Source organism: Betta splendens, chromosome 14 (genome assembly GCF_900634795.4).
Source record: "Betta splendens chromosome 14, fBetSpl5.4, whole genome shotgun sequence".
Taxonomy (NCBI): domain Eukaryota; kingdom Metazoa; phylum Chordata; class Actinopteri; order Anabantiformes; family Osphronemidae; genus Betta; species Betta splendens.
The window spans coordinates 11,901,943-11,922,930 of NC_040894.2; the positions used below are offsets into that span (position 1 = coordinate 11,901,943).

The window sequence follows — 20,988 nt, forward strand, 5'->3', positions numbered from 1 at the left end:
AAAAAAACTCTGCTAAATGCAATTTGTTGATGAACAGACAAACAGTTAATGGAGATTTAATGAGCATAACCAATAAGCAGAGAAGAGTGTTTTTAGGCAAAGCCTTTAACAACTGAGCAATTTCTAATAGTCTGAGGTTTTTCATTTGCATGTATTAAAGGAATTATTTACCTGGGTTTGACTCACTTTTAGGCTGACAATATCTGCCCAAAACACTTTTTACACTGTCACTTGTTTATTATAAATCTTAACATACAATGAAAAAAAAACAGATCAAAACAAACACTGTATATACAGTACAATATATTACAAATTAAAACTACACCCAACCATGTACTTGGGTGCATGTAGCAATCAACAATGTTGCCGCAATGAATGGTTTAAGAAATAGTTCCTAACAGTTAATGAAAACTGTTTAATATAAATTAGATTCTTTATTGGCAAATCACACCAATGTTCAGAAGTGAACAAAACTGATTTGAGGTGGTAGTGAACCAGAGTCGCTGTGACACTGAAGCAGACTTATGCTGCTTTGTTTCGTGATTCTCCACATGAAGGTTTGCAGCAATCCTCCATGTATGGGGGGGTAGATTCACAATTTTGGACGTCCCATATACTACTTCAGACTATTTCTGCTATCAAGTTCTTGTAAGAGTCACAAACCAGTGGTTCATCGCAAATAATATTCAATGGCAGCAGAAAATGCAGCAAAGCCTCCACATCCCAGGACTCCAGCCTTCAGGCCAGCTGGAAGAAAAACAGAAAACGTCAGAAACAATCAAAGTTTAAGTAATGTAATAAGTACATGTTTCTGATTACACACCACGAAATCCAATGGCTCCTCCAGTTACACAACCGCTGTACACTGCATTCTTCCAGTCAGATACACCTCTGTGCTGTAAACAGAAAACAGGCGTGTGAGGGATGGATAGAACAAAAACAATCAGGGACTGCTAATAGTTAGTGTAGAACATTCCTCACAGATCTAAGAGATCTGTTAAAGCAAGGCTGTATGAGCAACACAAGCTTCATTACATCATCCCTGCCCACAAATGAAAGTAATATAAAATAGTCGTTTTAACTATTTATGAACGAGAAATTTGTAGAACAAACACTATGAAAAGATTAAGTCCATTACTGTTTGCCAGTTTTGGTGTTTTTCTTGGTGGTTTCATCAAGCAGCCTGTTAAGAGCTATAATTGCAATGTTATTGTTGAGAAAAATCTGGCGGTTGCAGAGGGTTTTCTTTTCATTTTCAATTAAGCCTCCACATGGTTTGTTTGAAGTGACTAAATGAACTTGGTAGGCCACATTTTAAATGCTTTGTCTGCTTTTGTTGAACCACAACTGTTCCACAATAATGATATTAAAAGTGCTTAATGTTACTTTAATCCTGTTGTGCTGTTGGGACGTACATGATGACCCCGCTGTCTAATTCTAAGGAGTGTGTGACCTACTGATTCGATGATGCACTCTGTACAGGAGAACATGGCGCCCACAATGGCGAAATTCTTGGCGTAGGACATCCCCCTCTGTCCCATGTCTTTGAGGACTTCCCGTGCTGTTGGAGTTCTTAGAGGGTCTTTGGGGTCAAAGCCAACGTTGGTGTCAATGCCAGCTGTGAAAACACCAAACGCTCCTCCCAGCACAAACCCTGTGGAAAGCAGCAGCAACAACGTTATTAACCAAACAATATAACAATTTTTAAAAAGTCATTGCGTATTGCAAAATGATAAAGACCAACGTCTTCTAATCTGACAGCCCAGACCCTTCAGAAGCTCTATTGATATATTGATATCATGCAATACAAAAATATGCTAAAAAGACACAACATAAGAAACAGAAAACGTAATGGTATATAAATATAATAATAATAATAATAATAATAATAATAATAATAATAATAATAATATAAAGTTATGCATATCAAACACCTATTTCAGATACATATGACGGAATCCCTCACACAATATTCCCTCTTTACACATAGTACATTGCAGTTTGACAAGCCAGACAAAATAAAATTAAATATTCACCCAGTGAGGAATACACGCAAAGAGCAGCTGTTACGCATACTAACATGTTTAGAATAATTAGAATAACTACTGACCCCCCACGCAAGCCAGAGCCGACTTGAAGGCGCAGCTCTCCATGCCCCTTTCGATCATCTTCTGCTCCTCGCTTTTAGCAGGCACCGGCAGTCCGCCCATTACGGCCGGGTTCAGGTCCTTCACGGGCCTCTTCTCTCCGATAAGATGGTCGAGAACCATACTGTACTGAATCGTTGGGCTGTCCGAAGCTGGATCTTTTGAATCTGGGACAGCAGCATTTCCAACACCCGTGGACGCGGCCATGTTTCTCAATGACTTTGTTTTAGGTAAAGACTAAAAATTACAGTGCGCAGATTCGGCACAGAGGAAATAATGCAAGGAAAAATTAAACATGTGTGTTAAATGATTGTGTTACGAAGCGGTGTAGCATATTAGGTTGAAAAATAAATGTGTGGGTGTAACATCTAAAAAACAACACATAAAATGTACTTAAACAGAATATGTACTTTCGACACAATGAACCTGCAACTGAGTGCGAAAGCAGCCGTGTCGTGCAGCAAACCCGCTCCGTGGAAGCTTCAGTGCTTTTATCAGTAGAAATACACAAGAAGTACGCAAGATTCATAATACAGGATAATAATTAATAATAATTCGGGCGTGTAGTAAAACTATTGCAAGTAAATTTTATTAAGACATAAAACTGTAAATATAAATCATCATAATTTTGTATTAGACTGGTAGTACGAAAAAAAATCAGAAACGTTAGAATACAACATGACGAGGACGTGACAGTTGGAATACCGGTCTGCGTGTTGTATTTTTTATTAAAGTTTTAATTCTTCCCCGCCGACTGAACAGAAAGACTACGTTTCCCAGAAACCTCTTCGAGCACTGCGCCAAACGCGCTTCACGCGCTCCACCTACTGGTTTCAGTAAACGCTGGCGGTGACCCTTTCATGAGTCGCGTGCGTGTGGCGGAGCAGCAGCATCCTGGTCTGAGCGCAGCAGCCCCGCCGCAGTCTCGAACAGGTGAGAAGAAGCTAGCGGCTAACAAGGTGACTGTTTATTATGTCAGTCTTACTCCTCTGTGTATTATTATCACTGTTGCTTTCATTAATTTGCGGGACTAGAACGTAAAAAACGCATTTTTTGTTGCCCGGTACAGAAGAAATGCCAGAGAGCCGTTTGAAATCCGTTGGTTGCGACGCCAGCCTGACTTTAGGCAGCTCGCTTCACGCGCATCCGTCTCTTTTAATACAGTGACTAACAGACGTCCTACAGGCAGACGCGTCTTTCCTGACACGTTTGCGTCATGCAATTAGCCAGAGGACGTGTTTATGTTTTCGCGATAATTGATGTGACGGCGCAAGACTATGTTTTATAGTAGCAACAAGGAAGTCTGATAACTGTCACAGATTGTACACGATGTTGTTTAACGCGGCTTCAGTCAGTCATCCTTTTTCAGTAGACTCGCTAAAGCCGCACGATGCCGAGTCGTGAGTTCGACGGGATTCTACAGTAGCTCGGTCGGTCCTCGCCACCTGTTTTCCAAACACGCCTTTATTACCGTACGATCGCCAAGTCAGTTTCACCGATCAGCAGCTTAAACTCAGTCGAAGCTGTGGCCACGTTGTTAGAAACCGAGGCCAGTCCCATGAGAAAAAGACATGATAAATAAGTGCTTTTTATTATTTTTCAAGTTTTAACATTGACTGTTTTTGTTAAATTATGTCTAATATTCCCTAAAACGAGAATGTAGCTATTTCTGTAAATGCTTTCAGAATAAATATGAGGAAGCCTTTTTAACCATCATTGTTTGCTCTGTAACCTGATCTAAACATGTAGAAGTACTAAGTTCAATATACAGTATAAGCATTAAATGCCAAGTCCCTCTAATGTATTGTAGGTCTCTAAACAAATCCCCAGAGGAGCATATTTACCTCAAAGGAAGTCTACCACAAAATATATTTGTCATATTGCAAGGTATGAATTCAGTGAAAACTATCCACAGACCTTTATGTGTAGTAATGTGTTAAATAGATTTAGTACTATGTTCAGCATCTGCTTTTTCTCATGCAGTTTTTGTTTTTCCTCAACATAAAACCTGTGAATATACTGACTATGCTTTAAATGAGCTGTAGCTACTGCATTTGTTTTTCTGCATCCTACTGTATGTAAGTTCTACTTTATGCTGTTAGTGATGACTAAAATTATTAAGTAACATTTCAGGATGTTTGAACATTTGTGTCTCATTGAATTGGTGCCACGTGAAGCAGTCAAAATGCAGTGTTGTTGTCTTTAGTGTAGTTTTCTCTAAAGGCTTATTGTTTATATCCTTTGCAATTTCATAATTGCCTAATTGTGTTAAACTCCCCCTACTAAGCCACTGTACATATTTTTTGTCTGACTTTCATAAACGTCAGATAGCAATCAGAAATAGTGATGCTGAAACAGGAAATATGTGCTATTTAGGTTCATGGCTATAGTATAGTATAGAAAATATTTTTATTGCTTAGGATTTAGTCTTTTGTGAACAGTCTCAAAGCAGTAATGTGCAGCATTGACAGCTTTCACTTTCTTCTGTACTTTTTGATCATGCCCTGGGAAAGTTCAAACATGAGCAGTGCACCAGTCAGTGTGGTCATTGTGGATGTTATTTGTGCCTAATTACAGCCTGCATAAGGATATTGGAAATCCCTATGCACCTTCTGGGTGACGCTCATAACATGCAGAGGCCACATGTCCAGTTTGACATTTACTGATAATACAAAGTAGCTTCAAAATTATGTATATTGAACAATTATTTGCAACCATTGGAACTGTATGAAGACACCAAACCACTGTTAACATGGCCAAGTCTCAGTTTTTGTGTTTGTTATAAATAGGTATATCTTCCCTTGAGTCATATGCTGCATGTCCTTGTCGCGCCTGCAGTACTGAATCTTTTTTTTTTTTGTAGCTGCTCTCAATATCTGTTTAACTCATTATCCAGGCAGTTACTGCCATTGGCTTGCTATTTATAGCCAAGGGTTATGTGGCAGGCACCCACGTCAAGTTGCATGGTGCTGGTGTGACTTGTTTTGTGGCATATAAGATTATGCCCAGAGAGCATCCATTGGGATGCATTTCATTGTGAAAGTGTGACACAGTCACCTCTTAGTGATGTCCCACCCACTCAGGAATATGTCCTAGTAGTTCTGGGGTCCTGGGTGCACTTATACAAATGAAATGCAACAGTATGTAGTGCTGGGATCCTGCATGAGACATGTGAAATGAGTCAATGCAAGGGTGGAGCAACAACAACAACAACACACAGGTAATGTGACATAGATTCAGATATGTACTGTATACTGTGCAGGTTGATAAATAGGGTTAGGGACAAATTAAGTTATTAGTTGATGCTTGAATGCAGTGTTGCCTATAATGCACCATGTAAGTCAGTGTACCGTAAATGATTCACAGCATTATATGTATTTATTCAAAATACGTTTTGCATATACCGGTGATGGGCTTGCAACCCACTCAGTGGTCTCAGCATCACAATCAAGGCACATGGTACCTCTGTGTTTTAGGTTTAAGGTCCTGTGAGAGTGTTTCTGTTCATGTAACTGTAATGTTGTACAGTATATCAAAGGAAAGCAATCTGTGGGATCTGAGCAGAATTAGTTATTTACGGAAGGAGTGAATTTTTCAAAACTGACATTTGGGAAACTATATTGTTCTGGTGCAATCCCTTTTCCCCCATGCATGTGTACACTACGAGGAAGGTAGCTCCAAGCATCTTTTTCTGGTTTAGGGACGTCCAGGAAACGAGCTGCATACTTGACAAGCATTGCAGCCTAACTCGCTGGCTCCAAGGAATGCTGCAGTTTCTGTAAATGGGTCATCTGGACCATGCATTAACTAGAGGTATTCTCTTTACACATGAACATTGCACTTGAAATTTAGACGAAGTGTATTTTGTATCAGTAAAGTGTAATGTGCAAGCTCAGGACAGCAACGTATGGGATATTGCTGAGTAAGTCCATCCGTGTTATCAGGACAAACAAGTTTACAGGTGTGTTACAGAGTGTGGGGTGTGTCATTAAATGTTTGCTTTGTAGCTGAAGGATGTCGGATCCATTGTGATGCATTTTAGTGTCTTCATACAGGTCGTACTGAACACACCCACAATGCACCACAAAAGGCCACAAGACTGTAATGTGCTTTGGCTTTTATTCTTCTTGTTGATACTATATTATTATTTTCTAGAGACAAACCACAGAGTTATTGTGGTTAGTTGTTCCCTCGCTGTTCTCATGGATGCTATGCAAGTGTTTCTATGGAATCCGCCCACTCACTGTACATGTAGCCAGGCAGGCACACAGGAAAGCAGCTGACGTTCGTGCAGCCTGGCTCTGTCTGACTGTTTATCGGACAAGAACTTTGACACCATCAGAGCAGGAAGTTTGACCCTCAAGGGATTTCTGCTCTGAGAAAGATGAAACAGGCGATGGAGCTGATGAAGAAGACTGTGTCTGGTTGAGCTCCATGTTAATCTTTACATTCAGTTGTTTGCAGGGAATAAATGTTGTTTGCATGCACATATGTGATGTTGGCAACAACAGGAGCAGCACTTGTGATCACTTGCTGGGAGGAGTGCTCTGTCATAAGTAATGAGCCTGGCTCAGTGAGTATCCCTGCTGATTAGGTCCATGGGCTAGTAAAACAACCTATTGATCTGAGTCTTGATAGAAAATCAACACTTTCCCTCAACTCTGCTGTGTTCTCAATACTTGAATTAAAATATGCTGATCTCATCTTGCTGAGAAGTGTTTTTCCTGTGTTTTGGTGAAAATAATAGAGTCACTCTAGAAGGCTTGTTAGCGCTGTTGTTTTATTCGTGTTGGGGTGGTTATTACCAGCATTAGCGCAGTTCCGAGTTACTTTCAATTCCCACTGACTCCTGGATGTATATGGAACTTGGCTGCAACTTCTCCGTTGTGCTGTAGCTTTCTGGGGGTTTGCATCTTGTTGAGTGCGAGTTTCAGATCCCTTCGGACTGAAGGGGGAACCCAGAGAGCAGAGCTCTCAGCGTGTGATGTAGACTAATCCCACACTCTTCCTGTTTCGCTTTAGCTGAGATAATGAGTTTGCACACCCAGGTGCAGTACAGATGCTTCAGAGCTGCCGACGTGGTTGAGGCACAATTAATGAACTGTAATGTAAGCACATAGTTGCCTTTGACACGTTACCCACTACAATATTATTAAATAAGATTAAAGGCAATGTATATCTTCTCAGTATAAAGCCAAAGGACCTGATAGCTCTAGTCCAGATGTTTGTCAGATGTTTAGCTGTTATAATATCCTATCAATGCCACATCACCAGAAGTGGCAGAAAGGCAATCTCTGCTTAACAAGCAGCTAAACTTCACTTCTCTTTTTATGATTTCGCTGTGTAGTTGCTGTAGATTATGACGACTTAATCCTTAGCTTTTAGATATGCACTATATGTAGCCTCATACTCAGCTGAATCTTCACTATGCACCTTTTAGACTTTGTTTCACATCCCATGTGACCATGTTGTGTCTGTGTGGAGATTCTGAGTCAGTCTTTCCTGTAGACAGAAGGAGGAAGAAGCCAGAGAACAAGAAGTAGGCAGCTCTCCGGCTCTTCAGCACGGCTGCCGTGGGGTACAGTGTAGCATTCAGCGAGCCACCCAATCAGACCCCTTATCTAACACAATGACAGGAATCCCCCGAGGGGCACCAGGGTTATGTTCCATCATTATTTATTAATGTTTGGACTGCTGTTTCCTTTTTCCTACCTCGAAGTGTTCACACTTAGTGCAGACGGTCTGGGCAGGATGGGGTCTTGTTGTGCAGATATAAATTTATTTATGTATCCTGGTAATCATCCATTTCTTTTTGTTGAGCTTGTGAATAAGGGAGGAGGACATAAAATGCTTGAAGTGGTTTCTTTGCTTTTTCTCCAAGTACAGGTTCTATTTTGGGGCACATTGGCTGGTGTTATTCTTCTTCTTGTTCTTATAATACGTCAACTTACTCAAAAATGAAAAGCTCCACTGGTGAGTCCATCTGGCCAAGAAAGCAAAATACTGCCTACAGTCTTCCGCTGAAGGTTTGTGTTTTGCATAGAACAGTATTTATGTAATGCAGTACTGCTGAGGTCAAATCCATACTGTGCAGCTTTTTGTGGCGGTGCTGGGGTGTGGTCAGACCAAGTTCCTTAGTTTATAACTTGCCACAAACTGAAGCTTGTTTCATCATGGCCCAGAGAGCTATACTCTCTCTACCCACATGTTCTACGACCTTGGCATGCCGCACGTTGTGGGATCCAAATTAGACCAGAATGGTAGAACATAAAATGCAGATCGCTCCACAAATGATCCACCCTCGCCTTTCAAAAGGGTGTCTGGGACAAGGACTGACTGTGTCAGTGTTGGCTGCTGCTCAGTCAGCCTACAGATGGTAACTCTACTATGGGTTCATGAATGTAGAATTATTCAGAATTCTCCAGGTCAGGTCTTGTACACAGACAGTTTTGAGTACCTATTTAAAGGGCTATTGTTTTCAGTTGTGGTATTCAGTACCAGGCTGTGACCCTGTGTGTGGTTTATTAGTCTGACATGGATACATTGAATGAATTTACATCTTTTATCTTGTGTTGCGTGGCCCTATAGTCCTGTGCCACATGACTTTTTCTTTCGTTTCCTCTCCTCGTTTATTCTTGCGCTCTTGCTGTCTCATCTTCACACGTACAGGAAAGTCTAGAAAACAGTGAGAGGAGGAAAAACATGCCCATGGCTCAGATTCTGTTGCTCTTTTTGCCTTTGTATGAGAGAGGCAGCAGCTCACAGCGCGGCGGTTGGCAGCCTGCAGGACTTCCTCATCCTGACGGCGGTGCAGACTGAGACAGCCGTTACTCCCGACCCGTCGTTTTGGTCCATCAGGCTCTGTTTGTACAACTGGGCAAAGAATTAAGCTTTTAGTGACTTGTGCTTCTGCGGACCAGGCAGAGAGAGGCTCTAGGACCGTGTCCAGTAGAGAAGACATTGTGTAAGTGACCTGCACTACTGTGAATGGCTCTAATCTGCCATCGGGTCATTTTTTTGTTATTCACTACCCGAATAACAAAAAAAGCCTTACAATTGTTTGGTTATATTCAACCGTTGTTGGCTGTAACAGTTTATTTCAGATTTAAGACTTAAATGGTGAGTTCTGTCATTTTACAATTAATTAGAAAGAAACTGCCTGAAAACATCTGCTGCTGATATTTTTGTCAGTTTTTGTAAATTCCTGTCAACCACTAAAAGAACATTCCAGACCACATTTCAGTTGAATGTGGCCTGGGCTAAATTTTGCAACCAGTTGCATGTGCTATAATGGAATAGTGCAGTATTTACACAGGTCTTATAGCCTAGCCTTTTATTGGACCTGTGGTTTCTGTGTATTTGTATTTAGGTTTGTGCTTATGCTGTTTGAAACTTCAGAGCCAATAACAGGAAGCGCTCATTAAAGGATATGATGACACGCTGACATTTACCCTAGTTTAGGTACAGTAGTGGCTGTTATGTATTTATAGAATCACTGACATTACCTTTGCTGTTTTTCTTATAAGCCTTAGATAAGGCAGACTTATCTTTTACCAGTTTGTAAACTGGTGAAGACTGAGTTCTACTACAATAGCCCTTATTCTTTGTGGCTGTCTTTGCCATTTCATGACTTCTTTCACTCTGTTTACTGTGCTATTGTCGCCTACAGTATGTGTTGAGGCAGTGATGATGGCGCTCCACAGTGTACCTTCTGAGGCTCTACAGGAACCCCCATCTTATCTATATCCCATGCACTGTTGAGGTGAAGTACATATGGCGTGTCCAAATGGCACTGGACCAGAACAACCTGCTTTGAAGGTCAGGGAATGGTCAAGACTGGTCGGCTCGGATATCCCTTCATAATCTTAGGCCATTTGTGGTTGCTGGAGGAAACTGAACGAGCCAAGCTACATAGTTACAGTCAATGTGAAGTAGAGCAGTTTTGGGTTTGAGTTTTATCTCAAGATCTGTCCTTTCGCTGCAATTTCCTCAGTTAAAACACCTTTGCCCAATGTATTTGAAAAGAAGGAAACATACAGTGTGTACCATTTCTACAGTAGAGGCTCAAGTACTGCAAAGTAACTGTTAGAATAAGGGAGGTTTGTTGTAATGGCCTAATAATAATGTTCTGTTTTGATCTGGTTTAGTTTGGTTTGAGTGTTGGAGCTGATCTTAGTTGTAAGATTAAAGCACACTGTGTTGTCATATCAGATCAGCCGGCATGCAAGAGGTTGTTTCATCCGGTCCAAACTGATAAGTGCAGTCGGTTAGTCTGCTTATCTCATTCCAGAGGTCTAGTGCTGCAGCAACTGTCAGAAATTCTGAGAAGCACCTCCACCTCCCTGTTTCATATGCAGCCTTCACATGCATCTTTTGGAAGCAATATAATTACAGCAGATGACAACCCATTACTTATGGCTGTGGTGACTACAAATTATATTTGGTTTTCCATCTTTGCATTTTTTTAAGTAATTTTTTAAGTAAAAGTATTTATCTTTTTGACCAGCCTTGTTGTAGCCATTATGTCATCATCCTACATTCTTTGTAGTTCAGTAGTTCAGTTAGAGACATCTCTGTCATCGTAGCTGTTTTCACATTGCGAAACCCAAATCACAGTCTCTGCCTTAACTTCGGACCATTTCAAGTTTAAAATACAACACTGCTGCCTGTCCCTCAATGACATTTGGGTTTTGTAACTAGGTCACTGTAAAGTAAGTGGGACACAGTTCTGGCTTCTGAGAGTTATGTCTCTCAGGGAAAGCCAGAGAGGTCATACTTGCAGAACTGAGTCCTGCATTGGTCCACAGAAGTTGAACTGAAAGTTGATTAGAGTTTACTGGACAGTCTTTAGCATTTCATTGATTTCTTGTTCTACATTTAACTAATTTCTTCTTTTCTCTATTTAAAAAATGAAAATAAAAAAATCCCAGAAAGGGAAATCCTTAATTTTACTTTTACTTACTACTTTATTTAGTCCACGCTGAGGTCAGACCAGGTTGAGAGGCCTGTCAGACATCACATACTTGGCAGTGAGAGGTTCCACAGCCACGTAAGCTGATCTGAGTGAAGCTAGCCATCGCAGCTGAGGTGTTAGACTCCCGGGCCAGGCAGGAGTTAGTCACAGGATCTTGCCTGGAGAGGTCTCATGATCAGGATGGGCCAGCAGGAAGACACGCGCTCAGATGGGCAACAAACAAAGTACAGAGGGTTTTTATTTATTTTATTTATACATAAGTGCCTAAGCTCTCAAATGTTCATTAATAAATTATCAGTGGGATAACCATAAACCTGATCATCATAAGATCCTCTGAATGTTCTTTGTGATATTATTGTTAAAGAATTGTACAGGCCAAAAACAGAGTAAAATATCTATGGTGACAGCTTGTCCTCTATTGACTTGTTTACGTGCTTGCTCAGACTAGAGGGCATCCCTGTGCCTGTCAGGCAGCAGGTCAGGTTACCCCCACCAGCTGCAGGGGTCTTTACAAACGCATGCTCTCCCCGCTAAATGCACTCCAGCCTTGTTTCACTAAATGGCTCAATGACCACATTTCCGTCTGGACATCATTTTTATGGGCCCTCTGACTGCATCCTGTTGAAGGGGGGAATATTACCCATTAAGGGGTCTGGCAGTCGTGGCTGCAGGTGCCTCTATTCTTTCTACTACAAGTTACAGACTTGGTGCAGTGTGTTGGTCGTTGCTGTTCTTTAGAACAAATCTGATAAAGCATTTTGTTCTCGCTCCATCCCTCTAACAGGAAGTGCTGCTGCTGTTGCTGCGCTGTAGAGAATACAATATTTATTTCTTGGGAATAATCTGGAGAGCCATTATACGATTGCCAGCCGCTCTACAGTTCCTCTCCTTTCTTGATTTTCTCAGGTGTGGACAACTGACTCAACAATGATGAAAGCGGGCGCCACCAAGGGGGGGCTGCCCAAACCTGGACTCCAGAAGCAGACCTCCTTGGCCCCCTCTTCCACCTCCACCACCTCTACAGCCATTAAGTCCTCCAGATCCTCCAGCCTGCTGGCTTCAGACCAGCGCCTCAGCAGGGTGAGTGCAGTCTTACCATGTTAGTTTCATATTTATAGACTTACATAAGGGATTTGACTGTAAATTCAGTGACATGACAATAGTAATCTACAACAAGCATAATAATTATTCTAGGCCCCTGTTATTGGTTTTGACAGTACAGTACATGTGTTTGCAGCTAAAAAGAGCCAGCAGTGATGATGCCTTGACTAAGCCTGCACTTGGAAGCACTGCCGCTGGCTCCCGGATGAAAAAGACTGTGACAACTGGTGCCATTTCGGACCTTGCTGAGGCCCGACCTCGCAGCCTGTCTGGTAGGAAACTACAAATCTTAGTATGAAAGTAAGATAGACTGCTGGTCTACTGTGTCAACTAGCAGCCATTTTTGTAGACCGTGGAACTGACTTTTTTTTAACTAGGCCCGTGTCCCCAATTTTGTTTCTCTTTAAATCATTATTGTTTATCACAAGAAACATCAGGGTGGGTGAGTAAATATTATAATGTAAAAGATATTAGAGAGGCAATGGACATTAGTGGAGCTAAGGGCCTCCCCTCTCTGTGCTAGAGGCAGGTCAGAACTCACAGAAGAATTGGTGAAAAGTGGAAAAAGTATGTCAGGAGCTCCACAGTCAGCAGTTTTAGGTCTTCTCCTTTTTATTAGTTCTTACTGAAGTTTACACAGTTTAATATTTTAGTGCATTGAAATAGAGGATTAATTAATTGAATTCATTAGTGCAATAATTACTTTGCGCAGTAAATGGTAACAGATTCTGTTTTTACTCTATTTTCAGGCATCCAGGGTTTATAACTAACTATTGGATGCTTGGGCACACAATTTTTATTTGCACCAACTGTAAAGGCTTAAATTATTCTCATTGCTCCAATCTTACGCTGAATGTCAGCATCACTGGATAAAAAGCTGCAGTTGACAAAACCATACATGTTCTTTATTCTGTAGGTTGTGTTACATTTACTGTAGCAAGTTATTAACGTTGAAACAAGGAATGTGTGTTACTACTTGGCACCACTAGGGGGCCACAGGACATCACTAAAGGTTCCAGCTGCTGACGGTGACTAGCAGCTTTAGTGATGCCTTGCTTTCCCCTTTTCTCTGCTTCTTGTCTCATTCTTCTTGTTAAGCCGGTGGTTTCATTGGTGGGTGCAGGTGGCAGAGGACTAAGCTTCTTTGGGGCTAATTCAAAAAGTGAAACACTGGATGCATTCATAGTGTGCTGCTCAGATGACATCTGCTTAGCCATGTGAAGAGCAGGATATGTTTTGGATGACAAATGAGGGGAAAAAGGCATATTTTTCCTTTCAAGTGCAAGAGCGAGAAAATTGGGCTTCTGAGTTATTTGGTGCCTTGTTATTTTGCGTATTAAAATGTTTGTGGGTAGGATGTACTGATGTGTTGGTGTAGTTCACAGTACTTTGTTGCCGTATTTGCGCCCCAAAGCTTCTGTAGCCTGGTACTGGTACTTCTTCCATGCATAAATTATGTAAGATTATATTATTAATCTCTGGATTTTACTCCACTGAAGATCTGGAGTACACATTTAATTTTTAACGAAAAATTGGATAAAGTAAATGTATGGAAGCACATTTGTGTGAGTCAGTGTGTTCCATGTTCTTTACTCACGTACTGTGTCTTAATAAAATGCAGCTGGCTTGGACCATACAATTTTAAAATATAATAGAGTAAGCAAAATAGGCAATAATTGTGTGGAATAGGTGCATTTATCGTCACAAACCACACCGTATGAGGTTTAAAATCCATACATTTGTCATCACCCTCTGTGTTCACTCAGCATTTCAGCTCTTAGATGCTTCCATCGTTTGCATTATTCAGGAGCAGATTGTTGACCTGTTTAAGGCTGCTCTAGAGGAGTGGCAGGTTAAAAATCACACCAATGATAATTAGTGACATTCTGGAGGTATTGTTACGTGTGAAGGAAGGGTGGAGATGCCTGACGGACAGGCACTATTGTTTAATCTGCGTCAAAGCGTGATGATCGTTAGCCACGTGTGGAACAAACAGGCTGTCTCCAGTACATAAACAGCACGTCGTTGTTGTGGTATTTGTAGTCCAAGCAATCCGTAGTTATTTCACAACACTAAATCATGTAGTGTAAGTTTGTCTGAGCTAGGTGTGCTACTACAGTAGATAAACAGAGAAACTACAAATAGTAATTGTAGTACACATTGGGTTTACTGTATATGGCCATACAGAACCGAACAGAACAGAAATGTTGATAGTGATTTGTTTGAGGTAACAAGTGAGATTCTTGGAAAATCCTCTACAGTGTGCAGATTTTGTGGCCATATTTATGTAATGTATTATACTTTATACCAAAATAAATATTCTCCAATGCAATTCCATGTGTCAGCTGTGCAAGATAAATCAAAATGTAGATCAAAAAGTGGAGCAGCAGCTTTTGCTCAACATGCACCTGGGCCTGTCAGTACCTATGATGGATAACAGTAAATGGACATGTCAAACTGGTCTTAAATGGCAGGCTAACATGCAAGTGGAAAATCAGATCAGACACCTAAAGGAACTGTCATGGTTGTGCATGCGAGCGGTGATAATCATTTAGCTCACTGCTCTCACTAAATTACCAAGTCTGACCTGGTAGCTCTGCTGCAGCATCCAAACCAGGCACTTTCTATAATTTGAAATCTCCTCCTATTGTCATCTGAGAGGCTCAGTCATGATTGCGACCCGAGGGAGTGTCTTGACTGTCTGCATTTCGTGATGTACAGTAGAATTTAAGAAAACAACTTTCTGAGGAGTGATTTTTTTTTTTATAGAAAAAAAAAACATTTGCATCATGACATTTTTGGAAAAAGGCATTAAGTGGAACTCAGCAATGTGTCTTCAAGGTTGTCTTAGACAATGTAGGTTACAATCATTGTAGCTAAAAAGAGCCAGCAGTGTTAACCGTATGCACACACAAAAACGTAATACTGGTTGACAAGGTTAGCTAACAGTCTGACCCCACCCTTGCCTGCCCTCACAGCATGTGATAATACTGAGTCAAAACTGTTATTTTTACTAATGGAGTCATGTCCCAATCCCAGTTGGCACTGAACCAGCTCTACTAGCTGTCAGACAATGGGTTAAAGCCCAGCCTTATCCTGATGACTTATTTAAAAGAACTAATCAATAATTCAGTAAAGCTTTCACTTGAAAAAGAAGCCCATGTGGAGCATGCAAGGGGAAGAGACAGAAGGAGATGAGGCTGTCTTATTCTATAAATAACAAGCCCGTGGATGATTTTAAGGCAGACGTTTATAAATGTACACTTCAATGACCCCAGTTTAGTCAGTGCTCTGACGCTGATTGTTAAATGTTTCAATGAGTAAAGTTAAGCTTAAAATACATGTCCATGTCCTTCAGCAAGTCCTGTGTTTGTTAGAATCGCTGAATGACTTTCAGATTGCACTGCTTCAGCATTTATTTATTTTCTTTTTTTACTGGTTATGGCCTATGCTGCTTTGTCTGCCAACGTACAAGTACAGTAGACAATAGAACAGTGATGCTGTCCAACCTACAGAGGTAATGTTTCGTTATTCGCCACAAAGAATGATTACCAATGGTTTGAGTGTGCCACTCTCCACATCCATCATCCAAACACAGAACAATCTTTTCATTAATATCAAGCTTCTGCTACCGTACATGAGAGATTTGAGCTCAGTGATGAATCACCCAGAGAGTTCTCTCTTATTGTCTGGTGACTTCCGTGTGATGCACATGTCAGCTGACCTTGTCTGTCTTGGTAAAGGATCACAAGGGCACAAAAATATGACTAGATGAAAACTGCATGCGTGTGTGTATGTGTGTGTGTGTGCGTGTGTCTTCTACTATGAGCATCTCGGTCCCTGGGTGTGTCAGATTTTTGGGAGCAGGAGGAGTATGGTCCTTGAGCTCATATCTGTCAAATGAATTAATCAAACATGCCTCAGTCCACTGGGATGCCTCAGCGTGCATAGGCACTCAGCCATGACAGACACAGACAGAGACCAGCAGCAATAAGACAGTGTACATGCTAATGTACAGATAAAAAAAATACACCTGTGCCCTATCCTTTTGTCGTCCATATTGCAGTACTCTATACCATAGTGTAATCAATTCAGCTATACATAAATAATTATCACTGTATTTGAAAAGTTGGCATCAGCTGACACATAAACACACCTGGCCCCTTTTTTATGTTTCTTGATCACAGTTTTGGCATGAAGTCTGAGATTCCTTTATTGAGAAGCTTGTGAAACCCCCAAGTCTCCCAAAGATGCGATCCAGAGAGAAAGAGTCTGCCAGATTTTGAAAGAGCCCTGTTGGAAACACAGAGCTGGACGTCCTGTGGCGAGGAGAACATTCTTAGCTAGATTAGAGGCATGTTTGTTTACTAAAGTGGATGCTGTGTTCTAAGATGAGGAGCAGGGAGAATAATAAGAAAGGAAGGGGAGAATCAACCATTTGTTTATGCAACATTCATGAGGTATCCTTAGTTTTGTACTCGTTCATTGAGAATAAAGTTCTCTTGTATATCAAAGTCATGGTAGAGGCCATGTACTGTATTACATTGAAGAGCTACAAATCCAGCCTGACACGGGCAGAACCTTACATACCTTCCTCACAGCTAAGCCTGTTACATTGGACCGGACTTACCGCTGTCACTAAAGTAGAAGGTTTGTGGTAAAAGCCCATTGCATTTTAATTCAGATGATTTTTTTTAATTACTCTCCGGTCTTTTCAGCTTTGAGTATGAAGGAAATAAGCCAGTAGCTCTGAGTTTATGCAACAGAAATGCTCGTACTACTAAAAATATCAGTGCTTATCTGTGTCAAGTAGAACTAAAAAAATTGATGATCCAGTAAAGATGAATGTTAGCTTCTGGTATACAGTTTACTGCTAATTTATGCATTTGGCTAAGGGAGCCTCACAGTCCAATCACAGTATCACACTATGTCATGATACAGAGTCTCTATAATTTACTGTAGTGCAGTGTAATTGTATTGTCATACACAGAGGCTGAAAAAAACACTACTGTGCTACAAATGTAATTATAAATAGATATAATTCTGCTGGATATATTGCCACTTTTACAAAGTGTGGACTGTCACAGCAGGTGCAGTAGGAAATATAGTATAATATAAGGAAAAAACTGTAAGCCAGCGGTGGCCCTCTCATCTCCAGCCCAACATTTATTGTGTTAGTGACTCAAGAAAATTAGCCCGAATTAAGTTCTTTTTAAAAAGAAAACGCTCTGTCACCTTCTGCCAAAAACATGTGATGCAGTGAGAGAGCTCGTCTCACCATTGTTCAACTGGTATTGGTGAGAGTGTGTGCGTGTGTGTGTGCGTGTGTGTGTGTGTGTGTGCGTGCGTGCGTGCGTGCGTGCGTGCGTGTGTGCGTGCGTGCGTGTGTGCGTGAGTGAGGCTTGACTAGCCACTCCTCCTCTGGGCTGATTCCAGTCATCACAGCCATAATGAAGTGTATACGCCGCTGCCTGCCTGCCCGCCTACCAGCATGACATACTGTCACTGCTCTGTAGGCACCCACACGCTCACACATCCGCACACCCTCACAGCCTTTTCCTGACACTCAGCCTGCTTCCTCACACATGCACACACTCACCGTCAGAGTCCCGGGAAAGAGTGGACAGCAGAAAAAAAGACCCGGGGAGGAAAGAAAGAAGACTTTGATGGCTTCTGGTTTCTATATGTGACTGACTGCTGCCGAACAGAGACAACGACCCCAGCTCTCTGTCACACTTGCATACACATACCCACCTCTAGCCCACAGCCACGGATTCTTGGATTAGTCCGCCTCGGTGCGGAGAGTGGGAGTCGCGGAGCAGACCAACATGGGGAACCAGGCGGGGAGACAGGAGGAAACAGAGTCAGGTCTGCTTCTGTTGTGTGGTGGTTTCTTCCCGCATCACTTATCCCTGTGTCTGTCTTTGTGTTTATTAAAAGACAGAAGATTACATTTACTAACTATGCTGTAACAGAGATGAGCCTAATCTCCTGTTATGCCATGTTTGAGTGTATCTCTGTCAGACAAGTCCTGACTAAATAGTAATGAATAAGATGCGCACAAGGACCGGGCTGAGTAAGATGCCCTGCAGGTATAAAAGCTGTTTAAACAGGTTAGAGGTTCATCATTCTGCTTTCATTAATCACATTGTGTGGTGTATTGTATTCTTCTGTCTCTGCATATGCACGTGTGTGTGTGTGTGTGTGTGTGTGTTGGAAGTCAGAGGTGGGAAAGTGCTGAGTGAGGTTTGCCTCGCAGTATGAGGAGATGCTATCATTAGTCTCGCATCCCTCCAGTGCCCAGAGTTCACTTCGCCTCCGTGAGATTTCCATTTCAAAGTCTTATGCTCTGCAGCGCTGTCACACTCCTCCAAAGTCAACAAAGCTCCTTCACGTTGTCGTTAGCTCTTTGAATGTACTTAACAAAATTAATATTTGCATTTTAATATTTCTACATCTGTGTGTGCGAATATTACTTATACTCAAAATAGGAGACTTACTGTAGAGTCCAAGTCTCATTGTTATATGCACATAAAATGTGATGTCATATTTTTATGATGTTAAGTGATTACATTTTCATGTTTTTTCAGCCCAGTAGAAACAGACCAAAGCCAGGTGGTTTGGGCAGCAGACAGGAAGACACAAATATGCAGTGGAGTCTTTTATCAGCAGTGGCTGTTTGAACAGCATCGTTTCATAGCTGTTGCTTGAAGATAGAGCACAGTAGGCTCAGATTGGAAGGCAACGTTAACAAGCTGCTGCATGCTTGAAAAGATTAGCTCCCAGCTCCCTCTCTGCAGGCCTGCACACACGTACAGCGCTCACTGCCCACATAATACTGTACATAATACACTAAACAGTAATTTGTCAAGTGCTGCATCATACGCTAGGAACAAAAGATGCTTGATCTTTCCAATTATTCTGTAGCTACCGCTTGATTAATATTTTTCTAGGTTCAAAATCATTGTGAGATTTGTGAACACATTTGTGGGCGGTGTGTGAGGTTTGTGGGTTCAAGGATCAAATGGGTCAAAGCAGAATGTTTGCCATAATAACCAATCACATTCTTCAGGCTATAAAAGTATTTGAACTATGAGCTGCACATCTCACCAAGCTTCTTGGTCCGACCTCCCACATGAATCTCCTTAATGGAATGAAGCAGCCAGCCATGTTTATCGGCCTGTTATATAAGGCCACTCTTCATTTGAGTGAAGGATTTTAATGAGAATTGATCAATATCATAAATGGATTGATTTGTCTTGACACCTACTTATGATATAAAGCTATACATCAGAGATGTATAGAGACCAAGAAGGCTTTAAAAAAACCTTTTTATTTATTGAGTTCCAGACAGTGAAACGCTCAGCAGTTAGATTATTCCCACCGTTGAAGATGGAATAACACTTTTGACTTGGGAACTGGTGAAAGAAACATGGGAACAGAAGGAGCTTGTGATTGATGGCGTTCTATCTGAAGCTGCCGAAGGAGGAGTAAGCTGTGGTAGTGCAGTGATAAGGAGCCGTTATCGGCACCCAACTATCCTGATGGCTACTACACCAAGCCTTCCTGTCTCCTCACGGAGAGCGGCTGACGTGAGGGCTGTGGTTAGCGCAGCGCAGTCTGTTGTTGATAATGCTGTCAGTAAAATACAGTCCAATAGCACTGGGCTATTTTCAGGACTATAATCCAGTCAATCATACCCATTGGAGCCCACAGTTAAAGGAGGGTGAGTACATGTTTGAATAGTGAAGTGAAACAGGCTGTTAAAACTTCCACATGGTCAAATATGGGAATTTTCAGACACATGGTTTTCCAGATATTTGATTTGACTGCTTGAACGTAGGCGTAATGTTTGGTTTGTCATTTGAAAAACATTGTTCTTTCTACACAGCTGTCTGTGTCCTTGTGTGAGTATTTTATTAGTATCTACAGTTCTTATTTAGTTCATTGGAGGTCCAGTTAACTGGCATCTAGGCATCAGGCTCCTAGTAGGTTCCTTCCCTTTTCTTTAAATAAATACAGCTGACATTTGTCAACCAAGACAGCCCTGAACTGATTGTACAGTAGGCGCTTATCTGTCTGCTGAAATGTCTGCTGAAGCACTGATTCATTGTTCCTGGTGGTTACCTTCCCATTCAAGGCAGCCACCGTGAAAAAGCAGCCAAGGAATGTGGAAATGCGTAGGTCGCTGTGCCATTTCAACAGCATATCCGAGCAAACTGACGTAGAGCAGGGATTTAGCACAGGGAAGCCAGCCTGTCCAGCTCCTGATAGCTGGGACACTGAGGAAGTTGCGTGGCTCATATTTTCCGTGGCGGTTGGCAGTTTGTACAGAAAACTGGCCATTCTGAAGGGCTTTGTGTTTGTAAGGGGAGCTGTGTTGAAATGTCCTGTTTGTGTAAGTGGAGACTGGTGCCCAGACAGCAGTGTTGGTTCATTATAGCCTTTAGGCCTTGGGTCATAAAACGGTCATTTATGGTAGAGAAACAACGTGTGTGTGTGTGTGTGTGTGTGTGTGTGTGTGTGTGTGTGTGTGTGTGTGTGTGTGTGTGTGTGTGTGTGTGTGTGTGTGTGTGTGTGTGTGTGTGTGCGTGCGTGCGTGCGTGCGTGCGTGCGTGCGTGCGTGTGTGCGTGTGCGCGTGTGCGCGTGTGTGCGTGTGTGCGTGCGTGTCACTACCTGTAGCTCAGCAGGCTACAGGTGCGTGCGTGCGTGCGTGCGTGCGTGCGTGCGTGCGTGCGTGCGTGCGTGTCACTACCTGTAGCTCA

The 20,988-nt window shown here is 41.8% G+C and overlaps 2 protein-coding genes and 1 long non-coding RNA gene across 13 annotated transcripts in view; 1 reads left to right on the forward strand and 2 right to left on the reverse strand.

Annotated features, from left to right (window-relative positions):
* Nucleotides 1-40: 40 nt before the first annotated feature.
* Nucleotides 41-2,395, reverse strand: timm22 (translocase of inner mitochondrial membrane 22 homolog (yeast)). The gene is made up of 4 exons (XM_029174734.3): nucleotides 2,111-2,395; nucleotides 1,458-1,654; nucleotides 824-896; nucleotides 41-747 (listed from the first exon to the last, which is right to left on the reverse strand). The coding sequence occupies exons 1-4, from the start codon at nucleotides 2,352-2,354 to the stop codon at nucleotides 671-673; spliced, it is 591 nt and encodes a 196-aa protein (XP_029030567.1). The 5' UTR covers nucleotides 2,355-2,395; the 3' UTR covers nucleotides 41-670.
* A 532-nt stretch (nucleotides 2,396-2,927) lies between these two features.
* The window catches only part of specc1 (sperm antigen with calponin homology and coiled-coil domains 1), a 44,869-nt gene continuing 26,808 nt past the window's right edge, over nucleotides 2,928-20,988 (forward strand). For 4 of the 11 annotated variants that reach the window (XM_029174715.2, XM_029174716.3, XM_041073891.2 and 1 more), the window contains exons 1-3: nucleotides 2,984-3,106; nucleotides 12,028-12,201; nucleotides 12,359-12,494. In XM_029174715.2, coding sequence (XP_029030548.2) covers nucleotides 3,008-3,106; nucleotides 12,028-12,201; nucleotides 12,359-12,494 — 409 coding nt within the window. In that variant the 5' untranslated portion in view covers nucleotides 2,984-3,007. Of the gene's footprint in view, nucleotides 3,107-5,316; nucleotides 5,368-5,847; nucleotides 5,961-8,970; nucleotides 9,112-9,905; nucleotides 9,966-12,027; nucleotides 12,202-12,358; nucleotides 12,495-17,660; nucleotides 18,091-20,988 lie in introns of those variants that run through there. The other 7 variants (XM_029174719.3, XM_029174717.3, XM_041073892.1 and 4 more) reach the window with 7 other exon arrangements.
* Nucleotides 7,807-11,822, reverse strand: LOC114870077 (uncharacterized). The gene is made up of 3 exons (XR_003788258.3): nucleotides 11,110-11,822; nucleotides 8,911-9,020; nucleotides 7,807-8,822 (listed from the first exon to the last, which is right to left on the reverse strand). It is a non-coding gene; the product is annotated as an uncharacterized LOC114870077 (long non-coding RNA).

Excerpts from the sequence above, each read along its gene's own strand:
- timm22 (XM_029174734.3), bottom strand. The coding sequence starts at position 2,354 with ATGGCCGCGTCCACGGGTGTTGGAAATGCTGCTGTCCCAGATTCAAAA. Across the intron at positions 1,655-2,110 it reads GGCTCTGGCTTGCGTGGGGG|GGTTTGTGCTGGGAGGAGCG; the intron begins GTCAGTAGTTAT and ends TGCTTTCCACAG. Across the intron at positions 897-1,457 it reads CAGAGTGCATCATCGAATCA|CACAGAGGTGTATCTGACTG; the intron begins GTAGGTCACACA and ends TTCTGTTTACAG.